We start from the raw sequence: 24,333 nt of genomic DNA on the forward strand, positions 1-24,333 counted from the left end.
ATAGTGAAAGACCTCTATTCATTGAAAAAAATTTCTAAAGATGATGAGGAAGAGATTTCGTGACAATCTCTGCTTTTCTTATTTTTCTTATATATTTAGATAAATAGCAATGAGCTATCTATAATTGGGTGTGAAGCTTTATTATTTTTTAAAAGCTTATTTATATATTTTGAGAGAGAGCGAGCCCACAGACACGTGAGCATGAGTGGGAGAGGGGCAGAGAGAGTGGGAGAGAGAGAATCCCAAGGAGGCTCCCACATGGAGGTATCTCATGAGCTCTGAGGTCATGACCTCAAGAGATCAAGAGTCCGACATTTAACCGACTGAGTCACCCAGGTTCAGTTGTAAAACTTTAAAATAAATCAAGATGAAGTATTTGTCCTATGCACATAAGAGGTAATGATAACCATTATTTTATGAATTAATTTTTTTATAATTTTCTCTGAAATATATGGTTAAATTCCAGCCTAAGCTATCATGCCACATAATAGGAAAAACAAATACTTTTAATTAGGATGAGGTCTACACCAGACAGATAATCTACTTTGAACCTTACTTATCATCTTTAAATAAAATCAGGCATTTCTATTGAATTTTTTCATCTTTTGAGTGATCAGTAGTTGAAAAAGGCTTGTATTATTGATTCTTATTACATATAACTTATTACATATTGGGAGAATAATCCATGCATCAGCTTTCTTATGTCCCCCTTCTCCTGTGTGGGGGCACACTGAGCTTGTTCCTTTGTCCAGCAGTGAAAATGCAGTAATATATGTGCAGGTTTTCCCTGCTATCCAAAAGTAGAGCATTCCTATGAAAATATTATAAGCCAAAATGGTGTAAAGTGAAGAAGCAATTACCATTAATTTATGTGGAAAGATTTTAGAGCGTTCCCAGACCTAAAAAGTAACCTCTCTTAGGCTTTTCTGACACCATAGGGCATATCTTGCTAAAGGATGCACAAAATAAATCAAGATAAAACACACATGCATACAACACAGTTCAAACCTACTGTGGCTTGATGCTGAGATGCTGAGTGTGGTTCCTGGGGAAGGAGCTTAGCTGTGGCCCTCTCACTGTTTGCGGTGTGTTCTGTTTCTATGAAGGCTTACTATAAAACAAACACTGAACCCTATTTTTGTTTTTCTCCTTTTTCTGTAAAATGAAAATCTTCAAATTTCTTTCAGTTAGTGAAAACTCACGTAGGTCTTTTGTGACAGCAAAGTGGCATAATGTTAACTTTTGCAAAGCAAGGACAACTGGGCAGTGTTTCTGCTCAGGGAAGTCCACTGGAGACCAGCACCCAAGGCATTGATTGGACTGCTTACGAAAGTACTCTGTGCCTAAATGAAACAATTCTAGACTCCTCCTTCCAAAAAGCAGCTATTCACCATAAATCACATTGTTTATACAAATATATATAGTCTAGGCAGTGAACCACATTTTCAGTTAGGAGATGGTTCAAGTACATAGTTCCCAGATGTCAGCCTAGGGCCAACCTTGTGAAAGTAGGCCCTTCTAAAAAGAGCAGCTACATAACTCATTTCTGTATAGATTTTTATGTTGAAAAGGAAGACTCTTAAGTTTTTACTCTACCGAATGGGGAGTAGGAATATTAAGAAATGACATTGAAATCCAACATGCAGTTTGGGGATCAAATACCTGAATTATTCAGAAGTAAATTAAGTGATAGCTCAGTCTTAAATTACTGAATACTATGTATTGGTAAAAATTTTAAAATAGATTTTTAAAAATTTCTTTTAAGATTCTGTACAATATAAAATGATTTGCCAGATAGATATTCCATTGAACTCACTCAATAAATAGTCAAGAATCTTTTGTATGTGTGCACACATGCATGTCTATTTATAGGCTAAATATTTCTCCTGCATAAATTTTTATGTACAATATCAATGAATTTTTGGACCCACTTGTCCTACTGATCCTGATATAATGGCATCTGAATCAGAAAATTGCCTTTGCAGTATTTATAAATTGACTTTGATTTTAGGATGCTTAAAGATTTGGTAGGTCATTTTCATTTTGCTAAAAGAATAATGAAATAATATTCATTATGTGGGCACAGCACTTTAAAAGTTGGGCAAACTTTGAATATATTGTCTCCTTTTAGCCTGATAACAACTTTGTGAGGTAGGATTCATGATATTTTTTCCATTTCATAAAAAAGTAAATTACCTGAATTTGTGACAGTGTCCACAGTCCTATTAGTTAATTACAGTTTGTAATGAATCAAAGTTTAGGATTTTAGTGTCATGCTTATTTCTACTTCTCATTTTAGTTTATGTTACATTTCGTAATTACTGCTAAAAGCCAGAAATGAGGGACCATGATGTATCATAAAATTTGTATATATTCTGTTTCTTATACATATTTAAATATTTTAGCCTTTGAATGACTTCAAAATAATGCCTATATTTTTATGAACTGTTAGTTGTATTACTGGCTTGATGATTATTCATATTCAGATGATAGCAAAACGTACATGTCTTATATTCACTAAAATTAATATGATAGCTAATATTCATTAAGTGCTTACTCTTTGCAGTTTATTGACTAAGTGCTTTGCGTATATTGATATTTAATCTTCAAAACAATCCTAACATAGGGAAGGCTAATATAAATAGTTTTTGCCCATCTGTTACTCAGTATTTTCAAGATGAAAAAGCTTGCAACTCGAGATATGCTTTATAATTTTTTCACTCCATTATTGGTTAGAGGCTACAAACGTGATAAAGCTGATGCATTGTTTCACAAGTGTTTTGATTTGGGGCTTAGTTTGCCTGGCAGTTCCATTTGGTGAGTTTGTAGCTTGGGAGTAACCCTTGAATTACATTGAGAAATAAAATATGAATTATGGTGGTAAAAGACTGGGCGATTGTGTAATTTTATGCTCGTTTCTTAAGCTGATCACATGCTGATATTTCAAATAAGAGGATGTTCTATTATTGTAGGTGGTCAAAGGAGACTATCCTACTTCTATGTATTCATTTTATATTACAGTAATTTTAATCATCTAGTGTTTTCCCCTTGAGTCTAACATGAATTTTTGCCTTAACAATTTATGTGGTTAAATGCACTGTTTTCTTTTATTTTGCTCTTAAGGAGATGACGAGCTACTGTTATTATATTTTAAGGAATAGCAAAACAATATAAATTTGGTTAGCAATCTAACCTCACACTCCCAGTCACCAAGATAATTTCTTAGCTTAAATAATTAGGCCTCCTTCATGAGTATTGACAGTTTTCCTCTGAGCAAACTTCTTACCGTTCCTTTAGTTTGCACTTCCTAAAGAAGACAGTATCCTTTGCGGTTCTGCTTTTTATGTAAATTGTACAGTTGAAGTTTTGTTTTTATATCAGAAATGCTATAACTTTGTTTATGTCAGTCCTTATGTTTTCCTTTCGATGTTTTGCTTTGGTTTGCTGAGAAATATGTACTTCTGCACTTTCATAGAGTTAGTCATTTCTTCACTAATTTAGATTTCTATAATTTATTTAAGCAAATGAAATATACTTTTACTACAGTAATATCTTACTGTTCTTGCTGTTGCAGTTGTGTTGTTCCCTAGGATATTTGTATGTTATGTAGCTTTGTTTTGGGTATCACAGCTTGTAGAATAATGTGTTTTCGTGGCTCTGCATAGCAAGGTCACATAGGGTTCGGTTATCAAGAATATATTCTGTTTGTGTATTTAAAAGTAGTCATTTGGTTTGGGCTTGGGCATTAAGTTTTTTAGTAAGACTACAGTTTACATAAAAGCAAGTGTTAGGTTTTAAGAGAGAAAATTTAGTAAGTTAAAAAGTTATCAAAAGGAATATGACCAGAATTAAGTCCTTAAACATTACTAGTCAACTTAGCAGTGTACTTTAAACAACATATGTATGGGACTATGTTATTTGAAAAGATTGATTATATGTCTAGATCTCATAATCAACTAAAAGATACTTAAATTTCATTCTATAAACCTTAAGTAACTTCATCTTTGTTTATGAGTAAGATTAGATTTAGATTTACTTTTCTCTACAATTATATTTTAATAATAATATTTTTATTTTAGACAGACTTAAGAACAATTGGCAAGAAATTCCTCCCCAGTGACATCAATGGTGGAAAGGTAGAAAAGGTAAAGAAAAATGTTAACTTCCTAAGTTATGCTAACTACAATAAATATGAACATTTACTAAATTATTGCAATTATTTTTTGTCAGTAAAGACTGCAACTGCAAAATATTTTAGAAGTGAATAGATTATAGAGTCATCCTCATAGTAACTTTCTATACAAATGGAAATCAATTGACTTGAACTTTTAAACTTTTGGTGACTTTTTCAACGTTTAAAACAAAACTTCTGTTTCAGGAATTATAATTATGGCACACTTACATGTGAGACTACCAGATATTGCTGGAGTTCAGGACAAGGATCCTTTTGTACCTTTTAATTTTAGTTACCTATTTCCATATTTATTTAATGCATTTATTTATATAAAATTATAAGATTGCGAGGGGATATCAGAAGCAGTTTGTCAAAGCTATGCATTTGGTTATTGCTGTCATTTTGCACCACACACACACACACACACATATATATATATAAATGCATAATATATATAATATAATATAATATAATGTAATATAATATAATATAAGTTATATAGCATATAATTAGATATCTTAGAATATATATATATATACATATATATATATATATTCATGTTATGAATTTTTTCAGTGATCTTTTTAAAATCCGGGATACAGTTTTTAGGTACCAGCTACTCAGTCTTTTACTTATTTATTTATATTCAATTTCTTCTTTTTATTTGAAAATACATGTAAATTGCGTCAGCCAAGAATTTTATGTGCTGTTGGTCACTTTTTGAACTTTTAAAGAACATCATTATCTATAATTTAAATAAATACTTTCAGTGTTTATGTTTAGACTTTGAATAAATAGTCTTATAATTTTAACATTTAGATATTTCATATAGTTATCAGATGTTTTAAATTTTAGATAATTGTAAAAGATCTATGATGTAACAACTTCTCTCATGTTTCTCACATTTTCTAAAGATTAATCCATTTATGTAAATAATGGTCATCGTTTAGGTGGAAAGAACCATAAGAGTTTCTAATCTTACCTAGTTTTTCTAAATTTTGTTCTTAATGTTTGTTTATTTTTGAGAGAGACAGAGAGTGAGCAGGTGGGGGAGGGACAGAGACTGAGAGCAGGAGTCACTGAATCCAAACCTGCACTGACAACTCAGAGCCTGACATGGGGCTTGAACGCACGAACCATGAGATCGTGACCTGAGTTGAAGTCGGATGCGCAGCCAACTGAGCCACTCAGTTTCCTCAGAATCTTATCTAGTTTTTTGACACAAATACTCAGAGAAGAAGTTCTATAAACTCCTCAGCGATTCATTTTAATGTTTAACAACACCCTGTGTCAGCAGACTTTAATTATATTTTGATCTAAAGTTCTTATGCTACAACTTAAAGTTCATGTCTTCTTTATCTTCCCTTGGAAGTGGAGAACATCTGCTTACCTTCTCTTGGGAGTAATTCTTCATATAGAGGACTTGTAAATGTCATTGCCACAGGTTTATTTTTGCTAAAGCTAGTTTATCTTGATTCCTCTGTTACTCTGTCACAAACTTTTCATTGAACTTCATTGTTCTCAGAGTTCTCTCTGGTTTCTGTACATCTCTTCTTTTTGGTTGTAGTAGTTCTCAGACTTCAGTGTACACCAGAATCACGGTGAGGCCTGCATAAAACATAGATTGCCAACCCCTCCCCGTCCCCCCCCCCCCCCCCCCCACTTTCTGATTCCATTGAACTGGGATAGTTCAATGAGAATTTGTATTTTGGACAAGTTTCCATAGGATATCGATTCTGCTGGTCTGGGAAGCATATTTAGCAAGCTTCTGGATTATAGAACCCCAGATTAGGCAGCAATCTTAGGTAGGTCTGATGAGTGTAACAGTTCTTTACCAGAAAAGTAACGAACATGAAAGCAGTCTGTGCATACCTTACATTAGTTTATTTAAGAAAATTTCAGAGCTTTCTAGGTTATTGTTTTCCATGTTCTTGATGTGTCTTCAGGGATTCTGAGAGCCCATCTCTGCTATAAGCTTGTTCTCAGACAGAGCATCCTTGCTTCAAAGAGTTTTTGCCCAGTGATCTCTTTAGGATTTCTTTTGAATGCAGCTAACAACAATGAAAAACACCTTAAAATCTTTAAATGTAGAATTTTCTGTACCAAATTTTATCTTTTAAAATATTCTTAATACTAATGTGACTTTAGGTTATGCATAAAATGAGAAGATTTAAAATAAACCCTTTACACATGAAACAGGAATTGTGTTGGATATCCCTTTCTGTCCTTTGGTTATATTTTTTCCTTTAATTACCTATTTTTAGCACTAAAAATAACTCTTCATAGTACCTGTATTAATATGTGAAGGTGTTTTGAAAAATAATTTTAATAGAAATTTTAGAAGCTGACCCACAGGGAATTGCTCATTTTATTTGCCTTTTGTTCAAAACTCCATATGTTGTATAAATATATAACTATTTTTAGGCTAAGTAAATGTTTAAGGAATTTTTTTTTGACATGAATTATTTGTGCTTTTTCCAAAGATAGTACTAACTCAGTATAAGCTACTTTATTTGTGCCTTTATTGAAATGCTTTATTAACCAGCATTTTATCGTGTTAATGATGACTGAATCCTTATAAAGATATGGCTCCAGTCACTAAATTATGTTTGTCATAGTTCGTGTTTAAAATAAATTTTAAAAAGATTCAAAATAAATTATTTTAATCTGTGCATAAGATAGGCAATAGTAAGCAGAGTATTTCAATAAATAATCTGTTTTTTGGACATGTTAGATTTTGTTATAATACTATTTTTTAGTTATCTTTTATATTAAAAAAGGAATGAATGAATACAAGAGCTGGGTTGTCCAGTGATCATCCAAATAGATCATCTATTTGCATAGTTATAAGCATATGCTTAACTTCCCATAAACAGTTTATGTTTGAGCTTTTGGCCATAAGGATTGTGAGAGTGGAGGGAACTGTGGCGGGGAAACCATCTTTTGCAACTTCTTTACTGAGTGGTTCACGGTAGGCTTTGCATTTCTTAGATATAAAGTCTTGAACCTAGTGGCTTATAGTCTAAAAATCATGGAACAAAGTAAAAAAAAAAAAAAAAAAAGTAAAACCATTCTTTCTATAAAACTGTTTAATATTTTTAATATTTTTTAAGCTTAATGTTTTACAGTAATCATTTTCATAGTTTACACCTCTGAACCAAAGTATATAAATAGAATTATAAAATATAGGTTAATGTAAAAATGCTTTGTTACCAGTCCAGCTATGTGATGACTTTATGCATTATTGTGGAACCCTAAAAAGGAAAGGCTTTCAGGTCTGCGTTTATTTTTTTCTTCTAAGTTTTAGAAACGACTGGTTGTACATGCCTTTTTAAACATGAAACTGTGGGTAAAGACCTGATTTTACAAATGGATGGACTGTCTCAAAGCTTCAGGAATACCAACATCAACCACAAGATGGCTTCACTGCCTTAAAATTCAAAGTGAATGCCCTCTTACCAGCAGCCTAGAAAATTAGATGTTTTTAAAAAGAAAAATAATTGAAAAAAGTTTTTAAGTTTTAATTTAAATAAAATTGTATCATGTTTTATGTATGTTAATTTATTCTGTGCTAATAATACAGTTTGTCAGTGTTCCTTCTAATGAGTTATTAAAATTAAGCATACACGTTTATTTTTCAGAACAGTGGATTAGTCTGAAACATTGATTTTACTATGCAATAAAGCTTAGTAAATAAATAAAATAAATACAAGTGCTCATTGGCAATTATTAATAGAACTGTGGAGTTTAAAAACGACTGCATAAAACAATATATATTAGCCACATACTCTGTTCACTTTACTTTTTTTTTCCCCTAATTCTCCCAGAGAACAAAAAGCTAACCAGGTGAAGGATAGACGTGTGGAAATAGGGAAATGATACACTAGTAGAAGGGTTACTTTGGACTGGGAGTCCTGCAATGTTTTCCTCATGTTTCATTTGCTGTAATTGCTCTGAATGTAAGAGAAATCATGTTCTGTGCTGTACTTTGATGTATAAATTGATGCTTTTTGCAGGGGATCTCAAGTTTGGGAAAACCTATTCAAGAGTATGTCTATTTCTCACTTAACAGGCTTTTATAATATCCTGTTTTTAAAATTTCTAAGAGGTAGAAACTTTTAGATCTTCTAGTAAATATCACCATATTTATGATTCAGAAAGGGTTTTTTTTTTTGTTTTTTGCTCATTATCATTATTATTTCTTACATTTACACTCTTGCTGTATGTGAATATCACTTGAAAATTTTGAGATAAGGATGAGGGACTACCTTCGCAAAGCTATTTTTCATCATCCCCAGTGCTTTTGACTTGTTTTCCTCTTGTTTTTTGGGCTTTTTTTTTTTGGTGCAAGCTCCTGTCCTGTCTAGGAGAACCCTGATTTTCAGCAAACTCTTCTTTTTCTCCAGCTTCTCCTCTTTACTGAAAATCTATTCTGTCCCAGATACTATGTTAAGTAATTTACATCCAATATCTATGTAGTCTTCAGAAGAACACTGAAAACAGAAAAGATTTTTTACTGCAGAGATGCAGTAACTGGAACTTTCTTAAAATCTGTCTTTTGTTGCTACAGCACCTTCATATTGCCATGTAAACACAATGTCTTTCCCTCACTGGCCAGCCAAACTGCTGTTTATTCTTCAAATCCTCACTCAGATGCCACGTATCTCCTAATTTTCTTGACCCCATTTGAGCAGAATTCATTTTTAAGCATTAACATTTCCTTTGCCCTTTATACCTATATATGCTTCTCTACGTAACAAATGTTGTAGTTTTGGAACATGTAATAGAAAGATGACAGACTTTGGTGTAAGACAGATCCACATTTGAATTCTAATTCTGCCTCTTACTAGCTGAGTGACCTCTGGCAGAGTACATTACCCTCTGCTCTCAGTTTTCTCATTTAAGATACACAGTGATCCTAACATACTTTATAGATATGCAGGTAAATTATTGTAAAAACACAAGGAAATACTTTATTTATCAAGGAGTTTTGAATGTTGTGTTTGTGCTAATAAGTTCAAGAGATGCAGAGATTAACAGGACAGCCCATGCCTTGTTGGAACAAACAGCCTAATGAGAGATGAAAAAACCTCCATGTTAATGTAGTGAAACACATGCTAGGTCAGAAGTACCCGTGATGAAGAGGCCGCTGTCTCAGCTTGGTGAGGCGGAGAGGTTGCTTTTCTTGCTAGACTATTAGGTCTTAGATGTGATTTTCAATGAGGTAATAGCGAGCAGATCCTCATTTGGGGACATATTTAAAATCTTAGGGTAGGGTGTATACACACAAACACACACACATGTATATGTATATATATATACATGTATATATGTATATACATGTGTATATTCAGTATTATTCAGTATTATTTCTGTATATTCAGTATTATTTCTATTTGGAAATTTTTGAACAATTAAAAACCTATTTTATTGTACAAAGTGTAAAAAATAGAGCTTGACAAAATCTTGACTGGTAAGATAAGTGTAGTGGACGTTTATGATTCCTAGAACCTGAGTTCTTTTCCTGTGTTGGGGTGGGGAGGAATTTCCCATCTTTAGAGTCTTGGTGGTGGAGAAGAAGAAAATTGGAAATAGTTTTTCCCCAGCCTCCCTTGCAACTATGCTATGCATACGTACCTCTCAGCTCTACTCGTCAGGTGAGCTGCCCTGGGCTTGGGCTAATCACACAACTAAGCGGGAACTGTGGCAAATGCTCTCTGCCGGAAGTAGAAGCTACAGCAAGGCTGAGTCTCTGGGGTAACAGCGGCAGAAGTGCTGAGGTAAGCGTCCAGGGCGGGTGAGACTGAAGGGACGAGGCATGTAGGGTGATGCTTGCAATGTGCAGGGTCCAGCTCCTTAACAGCTCCTAAACGCCGATTATCAGCTTGTCTTCCCAGTTTAGAGTTCAGTGACATCTAGTTGGTACTTGAAATCAGTCACTGGCAAATGCCACCAACACTAAGGCTTCTCATCTCCCCCCCACCCGTCCCAGAACTCTTTTACCGACACACCCCTGCCCCCAGACCAGTTCTGTGGTTTGACTGTGAGTGGTTTTTTCCGCTGGGTAGGCGGCAGACCTAGTTCTTTCATTCTCCTGACATTTCTGTGGACTACGCAGTGTCTTAATTTCAGAATATCATGTACATTATTTAACTATTTTAAGGTAATATTTGATATGTACAAATATGTATGTTTTAAAGCTTAATAATGGTGTGAGTACCTGTGAAGCCTCAGCCTGATATAGGAGCTAGAACATTAAAGTGCCACCCTGCCTACTTTATGTGCCCTGGCGCTTCCTTCCTCCCACACCAAGAAATGGAGTTCAGTTTTACTTGACTTCTAAAAATATTCCTAAACAATATGTAGTTTTGTTTTTAGGCTTTATAAAATGATAACATATTGTCTGCTTTCATCATTCAGTGTTATATTTCTAGTAGGTGTCCGTGTTGCACATGGCTATTATTCATTTGTTTTCTGTGTAACATAAACTGTGTAAATATACCTCAGTTTACTTATTCATTCTTCTACTGATGGATATTTAGGTGCTTTTCTTCTTTTGATAATAGATGAACTACTTCTAGGAACAAATTTATATATTTTTCCTGATGCATGTATGTGAGTTTCTTTGGGGAACATAACCAGGGATTGAATTATTATGTGCTAGAGCTAAGCAAATGTTTGACTTTATAAGATTATGCCAAATAATTTTTCAGAATGGTTGTGCCAGATTTATCTTAACTTCAGTAGGGTATGGGAGATACCATTAATCTGCATCATTTGTGACTCTTGAAATTATCAATTTTTTTCTAATCTTGTGATTTTAAAATATGTTATTCTCCCGTAGGCTATTCTTTCCCTGCCCACACCTACCCCCGTATAAACTTGAGAATCAAATGATCAAGTTTCTTTAAGTATGTTGGGGTTTTGATTGAAATTGAACTGCCCTTGCAGATGAGCTTTTAAAGACAGTTGACATCTTTATGGTATTATGTTACCAGTGAAGGGTTTATAAGTTGCCTCTGTCAAGAGAAGAAAAAAGCCCTGATCTGTAGCATTTGCTACTTTTTGTAGCAAAAATATTACTATCATGGCTGGTTATAAGCTACACCATGAAACCATTGATGCCGGAATTGGGAAGAAATGTGCATCAAAGGCTCTTGTAAACTGGGACAAGCTGCCTCTAGCACATTCCTAGATGTATCTCTTCACTTACTTAGCTTTTCCATAGTTTTATAATTTATTAAAAGTATACAGGTCTTGTATCATTTGTAAGCTTTATTCCTGGAGTATTTTATTTTTATTGCTATAAAGTGTTTTTTTTTAAAGATTACTTTTTTTCTCTTTGATAATTGTACACTGACTTCAAATTCTGCTACCTTGTACTTAATATTCTTAATACTATCTCTCTCTCTATTTTTTTGTTTTCTTTATAAATTTGCCTTTTGTTGACATTTCACATGAGTGGAATCACACCACTCGTACTCTCTTGTATCTGGCTTCTTTCACTTAATATGTTTTTGAGGTTAATGTGTCAGTAGTTTGTTCCTGTTTATTGCTGAATAGTATCCCATTGTATGGATAGACCACTTTTTTCTTTTCATTCACAAATTGATGCACATTTAGGCTGCTATGCATAGTTTTATTTTTTCACTGCTAATGAAAGTATATTGATGTTTTTATTATTTTTTCTTAAATCATTGATTTGAATCTTTACTCTCTGCTTCTTGATCAGTCCTGCTAAGTAGTAGTTTCATTAGTTTTTGCTAACCTTGTATTTTTGTTTGCTATTTCATTAGTTTCTCTTTATTATCTTCTTCTACCTTGGTAGAGCTCATTCTGTTGTTCTTTTTCATAGCTTGTTAGTTTAGCTCACTTTCTTCTCTCTTTTCTAATGTAAGCTATTAATTTTTTCTCCCCTCACTGCCTTAACTACATCCCAGAGGTTTTATGTGTGTTATTTTCATAATCATTCAGTTCTAAACATTTTTCAGTTTATATTAAGATGTATTCTTTGCCTGTTTTAATCATAAAATATTATCATTTGCCTTTTTTCTTTAAGTTTATTTATTTATTTTGAGAGGGGATGGGAGGAGGGGCAGAGAGAGGAGAGAGAGAATCCTAAGCAGACTCCACACTGTCAACGTGGAGCCCAACGCAGGGCTGAATCATACAAACCCTGAAATCATGACCTGAGCCAAAATCAAGAGTTAGATGCTTTATCAATGGAGCCATCCAGGAGTCCTTGTCTTTCTTTTTGTTACTGATTTCTCATTTAGTTATATTGTGATCAGAGAACTTGAACTGAGAGCTATATTTGAAATTTCCTAGAGGCTTATATTATAGCTTGATATATATTTGTGAATATTGTATGTTTGCTTGAGAAGAATATTTATTCCCTAGTTGTTAGGTTCACAACTCTGTATAAATTTTCTAGACAGGCTTATTAGGTTATAGTCTGTTTTTGATTAATTCCAAATTCTCCAGGCCTTAGAAACTTAAATTTGTTTCTTTATTATTATTATTTTTTTATGATTCTCATGCTTTGTGGCTTGTTTCTTTGTGAGTCTCTTGATATTTTCTTGTGACTTCATGTTTCTTGATCTTTTTATATGGGAATCCTGGGCACCTGAGTCAGCAGTGCTTTCTTCTAGAAGGGACATGTGGAGCTAGTGGGGGTACTACTAATTTACAATGAGTTGAGGTTTTGGCTAAGGTTAATTTTGCTACGTTTTCACTAGCCTGGAGTTGAGGCTCTCTCAGCTGCAATGCCATTACTACCAGAAGCAAACATAGATATTCTCTGGAGGAAAATGCCCTCCAAATTGAGACTTACCATAGATGCCTGAATGGATGGTGTGAGGAATGTTCTAAAATTTCTAACATTATAAAAAGTTGTCTTTCACTCTAGTTTCTTGAGTCTGATATTATCCTTATAATGGGACAGAGTGTGACAAATCATACTTTTATCCCCCTGTGCTCTTTTCCTGCCCTACCCTTGTGTTTATTAAAATAAATTTTGTTGAAATGGTATTAAGATATTAATGATTTTAAAGCAAAGAAGTAGGTTAAGAAAGAGAGCATCATAAATGCTATTTAAGGCCTGTCCTTCAGGCTTTTAAAGAAGGTAAAGCAGAACCACTATTTCTTCTTTCAAGGCAGTTTTCTGGAATCATTTGCCCAGTTGCTTGGACCCTAAGGTAGAGATGTGAGTAGTCTAGCCAAAAACTTCTCTAGATAAAAGTGAAGGGGAAAAAAATGACCCCTAGAAAATCTTATTGAAACTTTGGAAGTAGTGATAAAAATGAAATGAATTATGATTTTAAGTACTTAAAAGGACTCTGGAGGATGGAACTGTCTTTATTCTGTTAATTTTAACTCACTTTGCAATAATGCGATGCTAACGTTGTTAGGTTTTGATGGAGCAAATTTATTTCTCAAGGGAATTGATATGATTATAAAAAGAAATGGCTACCAGATATTTCACAGTAAGTAAAATAAACTGTCCAAACTTAAATGGTTTCTAGAGTCCTAAAAAATTACAGTTTCAGCAGTTTTTCCAGGTGTGATCAGACTGTAGATAACTCGTTCCATGTCATCCAGCCTTTAGAGAGACTGATAAACAAGAGTGCTGTTGACTATGATCAGTAAAGTAATAAACTGATGGAGTCATTTAAATCTGGTATTCCATATCAGTTTAAATGACTGGTTAGGAGTTCAGATTACAGAGGTGTCCATCTTTTTAGAAAGAGAAAGGAATGAAGCCTGGGTGAATTTTTGGGGGCCTCAGATAATATTTCTGGCAGATACTTGATATCATTTATTATGATTAGAAATCTTTACCTAGAGAGACAATGATGAATTCTTCTTACCTATTTAAACTTTTCACAGTCATTTCTTTTACTTGTTCCTTATTACTTAGGCAAAAGAGAAAACCGGACATTAAAGGAATCTTGGGCAAAGATTAATCTTTGGTTTTTATTACTTTCATTTAAAATTTATATATATTTTTTCTTTTTTCACTTTAGAGTTGCCCTTGACACTAGTTGGACACAGATTCTGAGGCTAAATCTTATTCAGTTTTGTGGATGCCTTCAGATGATTTCAGTTTCAGGGTTTAAAGTTAGGATTTATAAACTTAGAACTATATATAGCATTTTATTCTCCTATTTGTGTTTTATTTAGATCCCGTACTTCTGTATTTTGTCTGCTACGGAGTATAGTAAACTGAATATTGTGAACATAATAATGAAAAAGAATCTTTATCTGCTGGCTTCCTTATAGAATCTTTCTGAATTATGTAATCACTGATACTAAGGCTTGATGATTCACATTGAGAAGTGATTATCACAAGACTGTATAATTTAGGAGATTCTAAGAGGAGTCTGATAAATAGTACCTCCTTTTCCACTTAGCTTTTGAATCAATCGAGAAGTAAAGAGTGAGAGATGTGGGTCAAAATATCAACTTTATAATTGATAAAAATTACTTCGAAAGTTGTGGTTTTAGTGGAAGACCCGAACAGGCCTATTAACTGAACCACAAACCAAGAGGACTTAAATACTCCTTTATGATAGTGCCAATCCAGTGAAGATGCTGAGTAAATACCTTCCACCTCCGGACTCCTAACTAGATCCCAAGAAAAAGAAAGTTGACGATGAGCCTAGTATATACAGTATCTTCTTCCCGGTCAGATAAGTCAGTCATTCCATAAGGGGTGTATTAGTTTTCTAAGGTTCCTATAAAAATTACCACAAACCTGGTGACCTGAAACACAGACATGTATTCTCTCATGGTTCTGTTGGCCAGAAGTCTAAAATCAGAGTGTCAGCAACTTTGGTTCCTTTGGAAGCTCCAAGGGAAAATCTGTTTCATGCCTCTCTCCTAGCTACTGGTAGCTGTGGGCAGTCTTTGGCATTCCTTGCCTTATAGATGTGAACCTCCAATTTTTCCTTCCATCTCCACATGGCCTTTACACCGCGCATCTTTCTGTGTGTATTTATACTGTGTGTATTTATACTGTGTGTTTATTTCCTCTTATCTTGTAAGGACACTCATCACTGGATTTCCAGCCCATCCTAATTCTGGATGGTCTGATCTTTAAATTTTTTTTTTTAATGTTTATTTATTTTTGAGAGAGAAAGAGCACGAGTGGGGGAGGGGCAGAGAGAGAGGGAGACACACAATCTGAAGCAGGCTCCAGGTTCTGAGCTGTCAGCACAGAGCCTGACATGGGTCTCGAACTCACGAGACATCATGGCATCATGACCTGACATCATGACCTGAGCCGAAGTCGGACACTTAACCGACTGAGACACCCAGGCACCCCTGGATGGTCTCATCTTTAGATCCTGACCTCAGTTATGCTTGCAAAGGCCTTTTTCCCAAATAAGGTTACATTTACAGGTTCTGGTAGATTTATGTTTTGGAGGGGCCACTATTCAATCCACTGAAAGGCCAGAGAGGCCAAGAATTGGAGTAATTAAATAAGTAAACTTGGGGCGCCTGGGTGGCTCAGTCGGTTAAGCGTTCAACTTGGGGTCAGGTCGTAATCTCATGGCTCATTCGTTTGAGCTGGGTGTCGGGCTCTTTGCTGACAGTTCAGAGCCTGAGGCTCACTTCTGATTCTGTGTCTCCGGCTCTCACTGCCCTTCCCACTCATGTTCTGTCTCTCTCTCTCTCAAAAATAAACAAACATAAACATTTTTTTACAAATAAGTAAGCTTGTTGCTTGCTAGGAAATATTAGGAGTTGGGGACAGGTGTTACTTCTGATTATTCCCCAGCTTTTTGTTCCCACGGTCAGCTAGGATGTATGAGATCAACAAAATGGTCATTTTCCCACCCAATTTTTGTGTCATTGGCATTATCTTCAATTTTTGTTTCTTTGGTGGAATCTTAAAGCTACTTGTCTGTTTTGTATTAGAGATTAAAAGCAAACAATATAAGCTACATATCCATTTAACTGCATACAAATAAGAGGCAATTTATTACAACACATTGAAAACAAACAAAATAAGCAAAGGTGTTCTCTCAACCCTCATGGGATGTAGAACTGCCCAGTTCCATAAAGATGCATTGTGATCTGTATGTCATATGGACCGAGTCAGGGTGCCCTTGTCAGGCTGGATAAAAAATACTAGGAAAGTTCCATTTCTTTCTTACTAAGAATTATATAGAAGCAAATGTTTTACTCTCACAGTTCAATGGATATGCTCTCCCTTGGATGCATAAGTCTCACTTTGGAACACCTAAATCTAGATCATCTCTGATCATCCAACAGAACTTTTTGTAGTGATATGGATACTTTATATCTGTGTTGTCCATGTGCAGAACATTTGAAATATAGCTAATGTGACTCAAGAATTAATTTTAAATTTCTTTTAATTTTCATTAATTTAAATATAAATTTAAATAGCTGTATGTGGTTGGTGGACCATATTGGACAGCACAAGCTACATATATGTCAATGTCTAAGCAAAAAATACTGAGAGTAGTAAAATAAAGAGAATGGTGAACATTATAATAACAATAATCTGCCTATGGCTTAATTTAAATGTCCTTATTTTAATGGCATTAACAAAGCAGAAGAAAAAGTTCATCCTGAATTAGCAGCTTATCTGTACTTATTAAGGGTTTTGGACTTGTTTTAACTTGGAATTTTTTATAACTGAAAATTGGATGAAATTTTAGTCTCTTGTCTCTAATTATATTCTTTAGGACTAAATTTATATCAAAATTATTCCTCTGTAGGCAAAATACTGGTAAATATGAAGCGGAAATTTGTTAACTTGGGACATGCTTACTTGAGAAATTAAGTGTAAATGTCAATCATTTCACATTTTCTTTGCAGAAAATATAAATTAAATTAATGTGCACAGAAAGATTTTACTTAAAAGACTATGTAACAAAAAAGTAGCCTTTTTTTTTCCATTTGTAGGTATGATACTGCTTGAAGGTATAATATTTTATAATGTGGAAAATAACACTTTATGGTAAAGTTATTTTTCAGGCATGTAAGCAGATTTTACCATCATTTCCCAATTATTTCATAAATATTTTATTATATAAAATTTTCAATAGCAGTTAGTCCATCAATTTTATTTTTGTGTTTGAAATGTGGCCAGGCATTAGATTTAAATATACTTTAAAAGGCAATGCAAAAATAAGTCGGGTATAGCCTACACTTCTTGAACTTTATATGGTTTAAATTTTGGAATTTTGTATTCTTCATTAATGCCAGAAGAGGGTGTACTTTAAACTTGATGTTTTTAAACAGTAAACATTCCTTCCAACTGGTGCTGTAAAGTGGATGTCCCTTAAAAAATTACCAAGTGCTTTAATTTCAGATTGTCCCTTAATGTACATGGGAGGAGATGGGGGGAGGTGTATGTGAATAATTTAGAGCACGTAACACTAAAAACACCTATTAACACTAAACACCTTTAATCCAGAAACACAACTTTGTTTTCCTAAAGTTTTCTCATTACTTTCCAAAAATGAATTCAGAATTAGTGAATTCAGGAGACCCTTCTGAAGGGTCTCCCCCAAACTCTGATGTATGTAATATAGTTTCACTTTTGACCTTATTTAACTGAAATTATTATAAATGACAAAGGAAAAGAGAAACACAATAAATGAAAAACAAAGCCATGGCTAGAAAGTGATATTTATTCCTTTGTGTTTTGACAGCTTGAAGGTCCATGTGTTTTGCAAATTCAAAAAATTCGCAATGTTTCTGCACCAAAGGACAACGAGGAATCTCAGGCTGCACCAAGAATGCTGCGTTTGCAGATGACTGATGGTCATATAAGTTGCACCGCTGTTGAATTTAGTTTTATGTCCAAAATAAGGTGAAACTTTATTTTGTATATTTCTCACAGTGTTTGAAGGTGCTATTCAAAATGGATTTTGTTTTACACATTTTGGAAAGAAGAAATGAACTCTTAAGTTCATGTTACAATTTTTCAGAAGATATTAACGAGTGTTTGTATTTCTGCTTTATCTGTATAGGAAAATAGGAATGGATTTACTTCCTCCTTCCTTAAATGTTAATTATAAAAACAAATTCAGTTGTTTTGTATGGAGAGTTTTTTTTCAGTAAATTTTAGGTCATTCAAAAATCTCTAAGAACGAACAGAATTTCTTTGAGTGTATTACTGCTGCTTCTTTGACAGCTGTGTCCATCACCCTAGAAGTTTTATAGATGAATGAACTTTCTTAGGAAATGATTGAAGCTAGAGAGATGTGCCACTCCACTATCTGAGAGGAGAAGGAACTTCATAAGAAACAGTTTTCCAAATCCCTCTTTTGGCTATTTTTATGAGAAGTTTTTATTTTTATTTGAATAAAGTTGATGTATAACATTGTGTACGTTTAATTGTACAGCATGTTACTTTGATACACATATATTATGATTGCTAACATAACAGAATTTATTACAATACATAATTATAGTATAATACTATTGTCTGTGTTCATTATGCTGTGTATCAGATTTCAGTGGCTTATATACTACTCATTACAAGTTTGTGCCCTTAAATACCATTAATCTTATCCCTCTCTGCCATTCCCTGGTGGCCACTATTTTATTCTCTTCTTACAGGTATAACTTATTTGGGTTCTACATGTAAATGATACACAGTCTTTCTCTGTCTGAATTATCTTGCTTAGCATAATATGTCCAAGGTCCATTCATGTTGTTGCAAATAGCAGAATATTCTCCTTTCTCATGCTGAATAATATTTATTGTGTATATGTACCACATCTTTATTATCCATTCATTTTAGTTGTTTCCAGATTGTGAATAATGTTGCAATAGACATGGGAGTACATATTTGTGGTTGAAATCCTGTTTTCATTCCCTTCGGGTGTATACCCAAAGGTGGGATGGCTGGATTGTATGGTAGATCTAATTTAATTTTTGAGGAATCTCCATATTGTTTTCCATAGTGGTTGGACCAATTTACATTTCTACCAACAATGTATAAAAGTTTGCTTTTCACCACATTCTCACTAACATCTGTTGTCTTTTGTGTTCTTGATGATAACCATTCTAAGAGGTGTGAGGTGATACCTCTTTGTGGTTTTGATTGGCATTTCCCTGATGAATAGTAATGTTGAGCATGTTTTACATGACTGTTGGTCATTTTGATGTCTTCTTTGGAAAAATGTCTGTTCTTCTCATTTTTTAACCAGATTGTTTTTTATTATGTTGACAGAGTTCTTCATATATTTTGGATATTAACCCCTCATCCAATATATAATTTGCAAAAATTATCTCTGATTCTGTATGTTGTCTTTTCATTTTGTTGTTTTTTTGCTGTGTAGAAGCTTTTGAGTTATCAAACCCATTTGTTGCTTTTTGCTTTTGTTTTTGTGCTTTGGGTGTCCTCTCCAAAAAAAATCATTGCCAAGACCATTACTGATAAGCTTCTTCCCTGCATTTTCTTCTAAGAGCTTTATGGTAGCAGGTTTCATGTTTAAGTCTTTGGTGCATTTCAAGTTAATTTTTGTGAGGGTTGTGAGTTGGGAGTCCAGTTTCACTGTTCTGCTCATGTTTCTATGAAAGGCTTTTAGAGTCATACTTGTTGGAATGGATAAAAGCACTGAGAAGGACTTTATCTTCAGTGTCCCCATTAGTTCAATTTGAGCAATTTTATGAGGTGGCAGTTTTCATTGGGAATTTACTATGTCATTTTATATGCTCGTGTTTGCTGTTCTGGGTCTTGTGAGCTTTTTCACTTAATGTAAACTCCTAGACCACACTTCTCTCCTAAATGAGTGGAGGTACAAAGGTAAAAAAAAAAAAAAAAAAAAAAAAAAAAAGTTTAGATTTTGCCTCCAGTAGCTCCTCTGCTAAAGAGGTAGGCACGTAGGCAGGCAAGTTATAATAAGTATATATCAACTGAAAGGTAGGAGTATAGAAATTTAACTCTACTTGGGGGAGCCAGAAGTGAAACTTAAAATATGAATAGGTGTTTTGAGAGAGGTGAGAGGGGGAATAGCACATGTAGAGACATGGTGTCCTGAAAACAAATGAGTGAAAAGTTCCATTTGGAAGAGCTTACATGATTTGAGATGGTGGTATGTAGGCAGAAATGTGGTAGGTGGAAGTCTTCTATGCCATGCTCATTAATTTCTCTTCTTTTTTCCCCCCTTCAATCTGTATCTGCCTCTGGTAAAGGAAGTTCCTTCCTTAGGAGATATATGTTTGTCTGAAATATTGATTTTCATATATAAATTGGGTTTTATTGATTTTGTGATAATGTTGTCATTTTGAAGAGTAGGTTTCCTGTTTCTCTGGAGAAAGACAGCCTCTCTTCTTTTGACAAATTCAGTCAGACTCCCTACAAGGGAGTTCACAGATGACTCAGGAAGACTTGCCATGTAATGGCTCCTTCTCTGATTTTACTGCTGTGTATTTCTCTGAGGTAAATGAAAACACAAGATTATCCAGAGAGAAGGGTCCCTTATGTTGCCCTCTGTCTTTTGTTGAATTTATTGCAGTTTGACAATTGAAAATAAATACTACCACTTGATCATTGACCCATCACTGAAGTAGTATGTCTACTTTTGTGGCTGTAAAAGCAATAGTCTTCAGAACTGTTCTTACGTGTGAATATTTGAAGACATTTTTCAAAGTAAGTGTGGTTAGTGGTTATCTCAAACAGAGAATAACTCACTAGAGAAGATACACTGGGATCTGGTACCGACTGGGTTCCTCCAGTGGACATTGCATTTCTCTGGGGTGCTTTTTTTTTGCTTTTTTTTTTTCAATTTTTTTATCCTACCTCCTGAATGGCTTGAACTTTTAAACACCTGCTTCTCACTGTTTTTGTTTTTTTATCTTGTTTTGCTTTCTTAAAAATTGCAGTGAAAAGAGAGTAAAAGCACTTTGGGGCGCCAATAAAAATAGTAATTAAACCAAAATGTACTCTCTGAATAAGAGTTACTTAGGGCCTTAAAGGTGATGTAGTAAAAATTATATTAAAATTTTAGCACCTATTTATCCTTTTTGGGACTAGAGCTATCATTTAATGTGGTGAATGGGACTTTTTATCATTTATCCTAATGAAATTGTAAGTCCATCTTCAAATAATTTGACAGTTTTTCCCTCTTAACCTATTAAGGAAAGTTTAAGAAAGGTACAGTCATTTTATACAAAAAGTAGTTTATCATTTGTTTTAAAATTAGCTTTTAGTTTTAAATTATTGTACCACAACTTAAATGTCCCTGTAATTTGCATCCGGTTGTTTTTTAAGTTCTTACGTAGTTTTTTTTCTGCTAATTTATGTTTCTACATTTTCATTACATTTTCTAATTTTACCAATTTGTAACAAATTATTGGCTAAAAATGGTTTTGAAAATAAGTGTTTTTTGTTTTTTTTTTTTTAATGTTTATTTTTGAGAGAGACAAAGAGACAGAGCACGAGCAGGGAAGGTGCAGAGAAAGAGAGGGAGACACAGAATCCAAAGCAGGCTCCAGGCCCTGAGCTGTCAGCACAGAGCCCGGTGAACTGCGAGATCATGACCTGAGCCAAAGTCGGACGCTTAACCGACTGAGCCACCCAGGCACCCTGAAAAATAAGTTTTATGTAAATGATATAATTCAGTAATTATAGTAGTTTCTTTAAAGAGTACAGCACCCTGTACTTAGAACTTTGTTTTTAATCCCTAAATGATGATACAGAATTATGAAAATCTGGATCTGTCGTTCACCTGAAGTTGGGAAAGATGTCTTCACTTAGTGTCACTGTATTCAGTTGTGCTGATAAATATTGTCTTTAGTTTACTATACTTACTACCACAGAAGTCTCTACTTAAGGGTTAGGTTAGGCAAGGCTATTCATGACTCTTTGTTCTGTAAGTTACGTGGGATGACAGAGTGACAGAGCTTGGGATCCTCAGAATAATTTTTATCAGATAATATCTTACTCTGTATAGGATCTTTGAGGCTTTGAAAACAGACATATTGTATTCCTTCTTGTTAATAGCTGTTCTAACAACCATCTTTCTTCAAAACAGACCAATGATATCAACACTTTCACTGATTTTGCTGTTGCATCTATCAGCACATGGTGAATATCCTGAACTTTAAAAAATGTGAACAATGTTAAGCCATTTCAGTATGGTTTTCTGATTCATCCTAAGTGCTTGAGACTATGTAGCCAGTCTCCTGAAAAAAAGTTTCTTTATGAGTGTGTTTTGAAGAACTTGACCAGGTTCAGGACTGAATTCCAGTTTGGGGAAGGAGTGCCAATGTATTTTAACTCTTTTTCTTTTTTCCTTGATTTAGCCTGAACACACCACCTGGAACTAAAGTGAAGCTCTCAGGCATCGTGGATATAAAAAATGGATTCCTGCTCTTGAATGACTCAAACACCACAGTTCTTGGCGGTGAAGTAGAACACCTTATTGAGAAGTGGGAGTTACAGAGAGTAAGTGTAAACTAAGAAAAATGGCTAGAACTTTAAAATACTCTTTTTAATGTATTCTGGGTTTTAAGATCTTCCCACAGTAAAAAGTAAAATTAGTCTTTTGTGTCAGAGTTGAATAGAACAGAAAACAGTGATCTTTACAGAAAACTACCTTTGATTAGCATAGTTTGTCTTCAGAAGATGTCATTTTTCAGTATTTGCTACATTTTATTTCATATTTTTAAAAGTAATTCTTTACTGACAAGTTTTCAAAATTCCCAAGATACCTGTTATAAACTATGTGTAATGTATTTGTGTGTAATTCTGCAAAAACCAAATATTTGTGAATATATATGAATATAACGTATGTCTATTTGTCTCAGCTACAAACACGCGTATGTACAACTGAAAGCAAGTTGTTTGTATAGAGTGTCGCAATAACGGAGAGATTCTTACTGTATTTGTTTTCCTAGGCACATTAGTTGGTGTTTTTCCCATTTATGTTAATGATATCTTCATCCTTCTAGTCATAGGTTATCTAAGGGTTGTGTGTCTAGTTTGCTTCCAGCAACCAATTCTGTTGATCCACTGCTGTCAGATCTCCTATCCTTCCCTTGCTCTCCAGTTCCATTGCTTTTGCAATAGTTTGTCTTTTTATTTTCAGTTTATTTCTTAATTTTTAAAATATTCACAACTTGATTATTTTAGTTTACGTCTTTTGCATCTCACACCTGGACTACTGCAGTAGCCTTTTCAATGGTATCTCCACATATCCTTTCTCCATCTTCTAATTTATTTTATTTACTTCTGCAAGACTATTTTCCTTCAGTATCACTCAGAACATGTCATACCCTGCTTTTATTTCAAATGTCTTTATTTGGCATTCAAGGCTATTTATAGTCTAGCCCTAGTTCCAGTTTACCTTTTTAACTTCCTATATTATTTTACATGGATTTTGTTCTAACCAAATGGAACCACTTACTCTTTCTTTGCTTCTCTATGCTTTCCTTAGTTATACTTTCGGGGGTAAAATCTTTTTCCACATTTACATCATTCATCTTGTTCTCTTTCTGCTGATCCCTGAATGGCCAAATTGTCCCATGCTTTTAGACCCAGATCAAATGCTTGCTTCTTTGCCAAGTGAAGTAGTTGGTCCTTTATTGAATTCTTGGAACATTTTATTTGTGTTAAGTATATTAGTTTTTACCTAGCACTAGAATTATGTTTACTTATCTCCTTTAATAGATTATAAGCTTCTTGAGGTCAGAATTGTTTGTGCCTTTGTTTAATTCCATGAATATTTGTTGAACAGTCTGTAGATACTGTGCTGGACCCTTGCATCAGGAAACCATGTAATCCTCCTAACAGTCTTATAAGGGAGTATTATGTCCATATAGATCAGGAAACCATGTAATCCTCCTAACAGTCTTATAAGGGAGTATTATGTCCATATAGATCAGGAAATGCACTTAAAGAACTGTTAAATAATTTATTTTATGATTACAGATCTAATAGGTGACAGATCTGAGCCTCCTCTAACACAGAAGCTCAGGATGTGTACATGGAAAAACATTATAACAAATGATTGTGGAATGAATGAATTATAAAGCACATAAATCTAATTACTCTTTGATCTAAAATTGATGTTCCTGTGCTGCTCCAAATCTTGCCTGTTACCTGGAATGAGCCAAGGAACCTAGTAACATTTGAAGATTTTCCTATTTTATGATACATTATTCTTTTC

General features: G+C 34.0%; 1 protein-coding gene across 2 annotated transcripts in view; it reads left to right on the forward strand.

The window, feature by feature from the left end:
- The window catches only part of TDRD3 (tudor domain containing 3), a 162,908-nt gene that overhangs the window by 60,697 nt on the left and 77,878 nt on the right, over positions 1–24,333 (forward strand). Inside the window, exons 3-5 of one of the 2 annotated variants that reach the window (XM_043580167.1) lie at positions 4,080–4,145; positions 17,863–18,023; positions 22,469–22,610. In XM_043580167.1, the coding sequence (XP_043436102.1) occupies positions 4,080–4,145; positions 17,863–18,023; positions 22,469–22,610 (369 nt within the window). The remainder of the gene's footprint in view (positions 1–4,079; positions 4,146–17,862; positions 18,024–22,468; positions 22,611–24,333) is intronic. The other variant, XM_043580178.1, reaches the window with a different exon arrangement.

The sequence above is a fragment of the Prionailurus bengalensis genome, chromosome A1 (assembly GCF_016509475.1).
Source record: "Prionailurus bengalensis isolate Pbe53 chromosome A1, Fcat_Pben_1.1_paternal_pri, whole genome shotgun sequence".
Classification (NCBI taxonomy): Eukaryota; Metazoa; Chordata; class Mammalia; order Carnivora; family Felidae; genus Prionailurus; species Prionailurus bengalensis.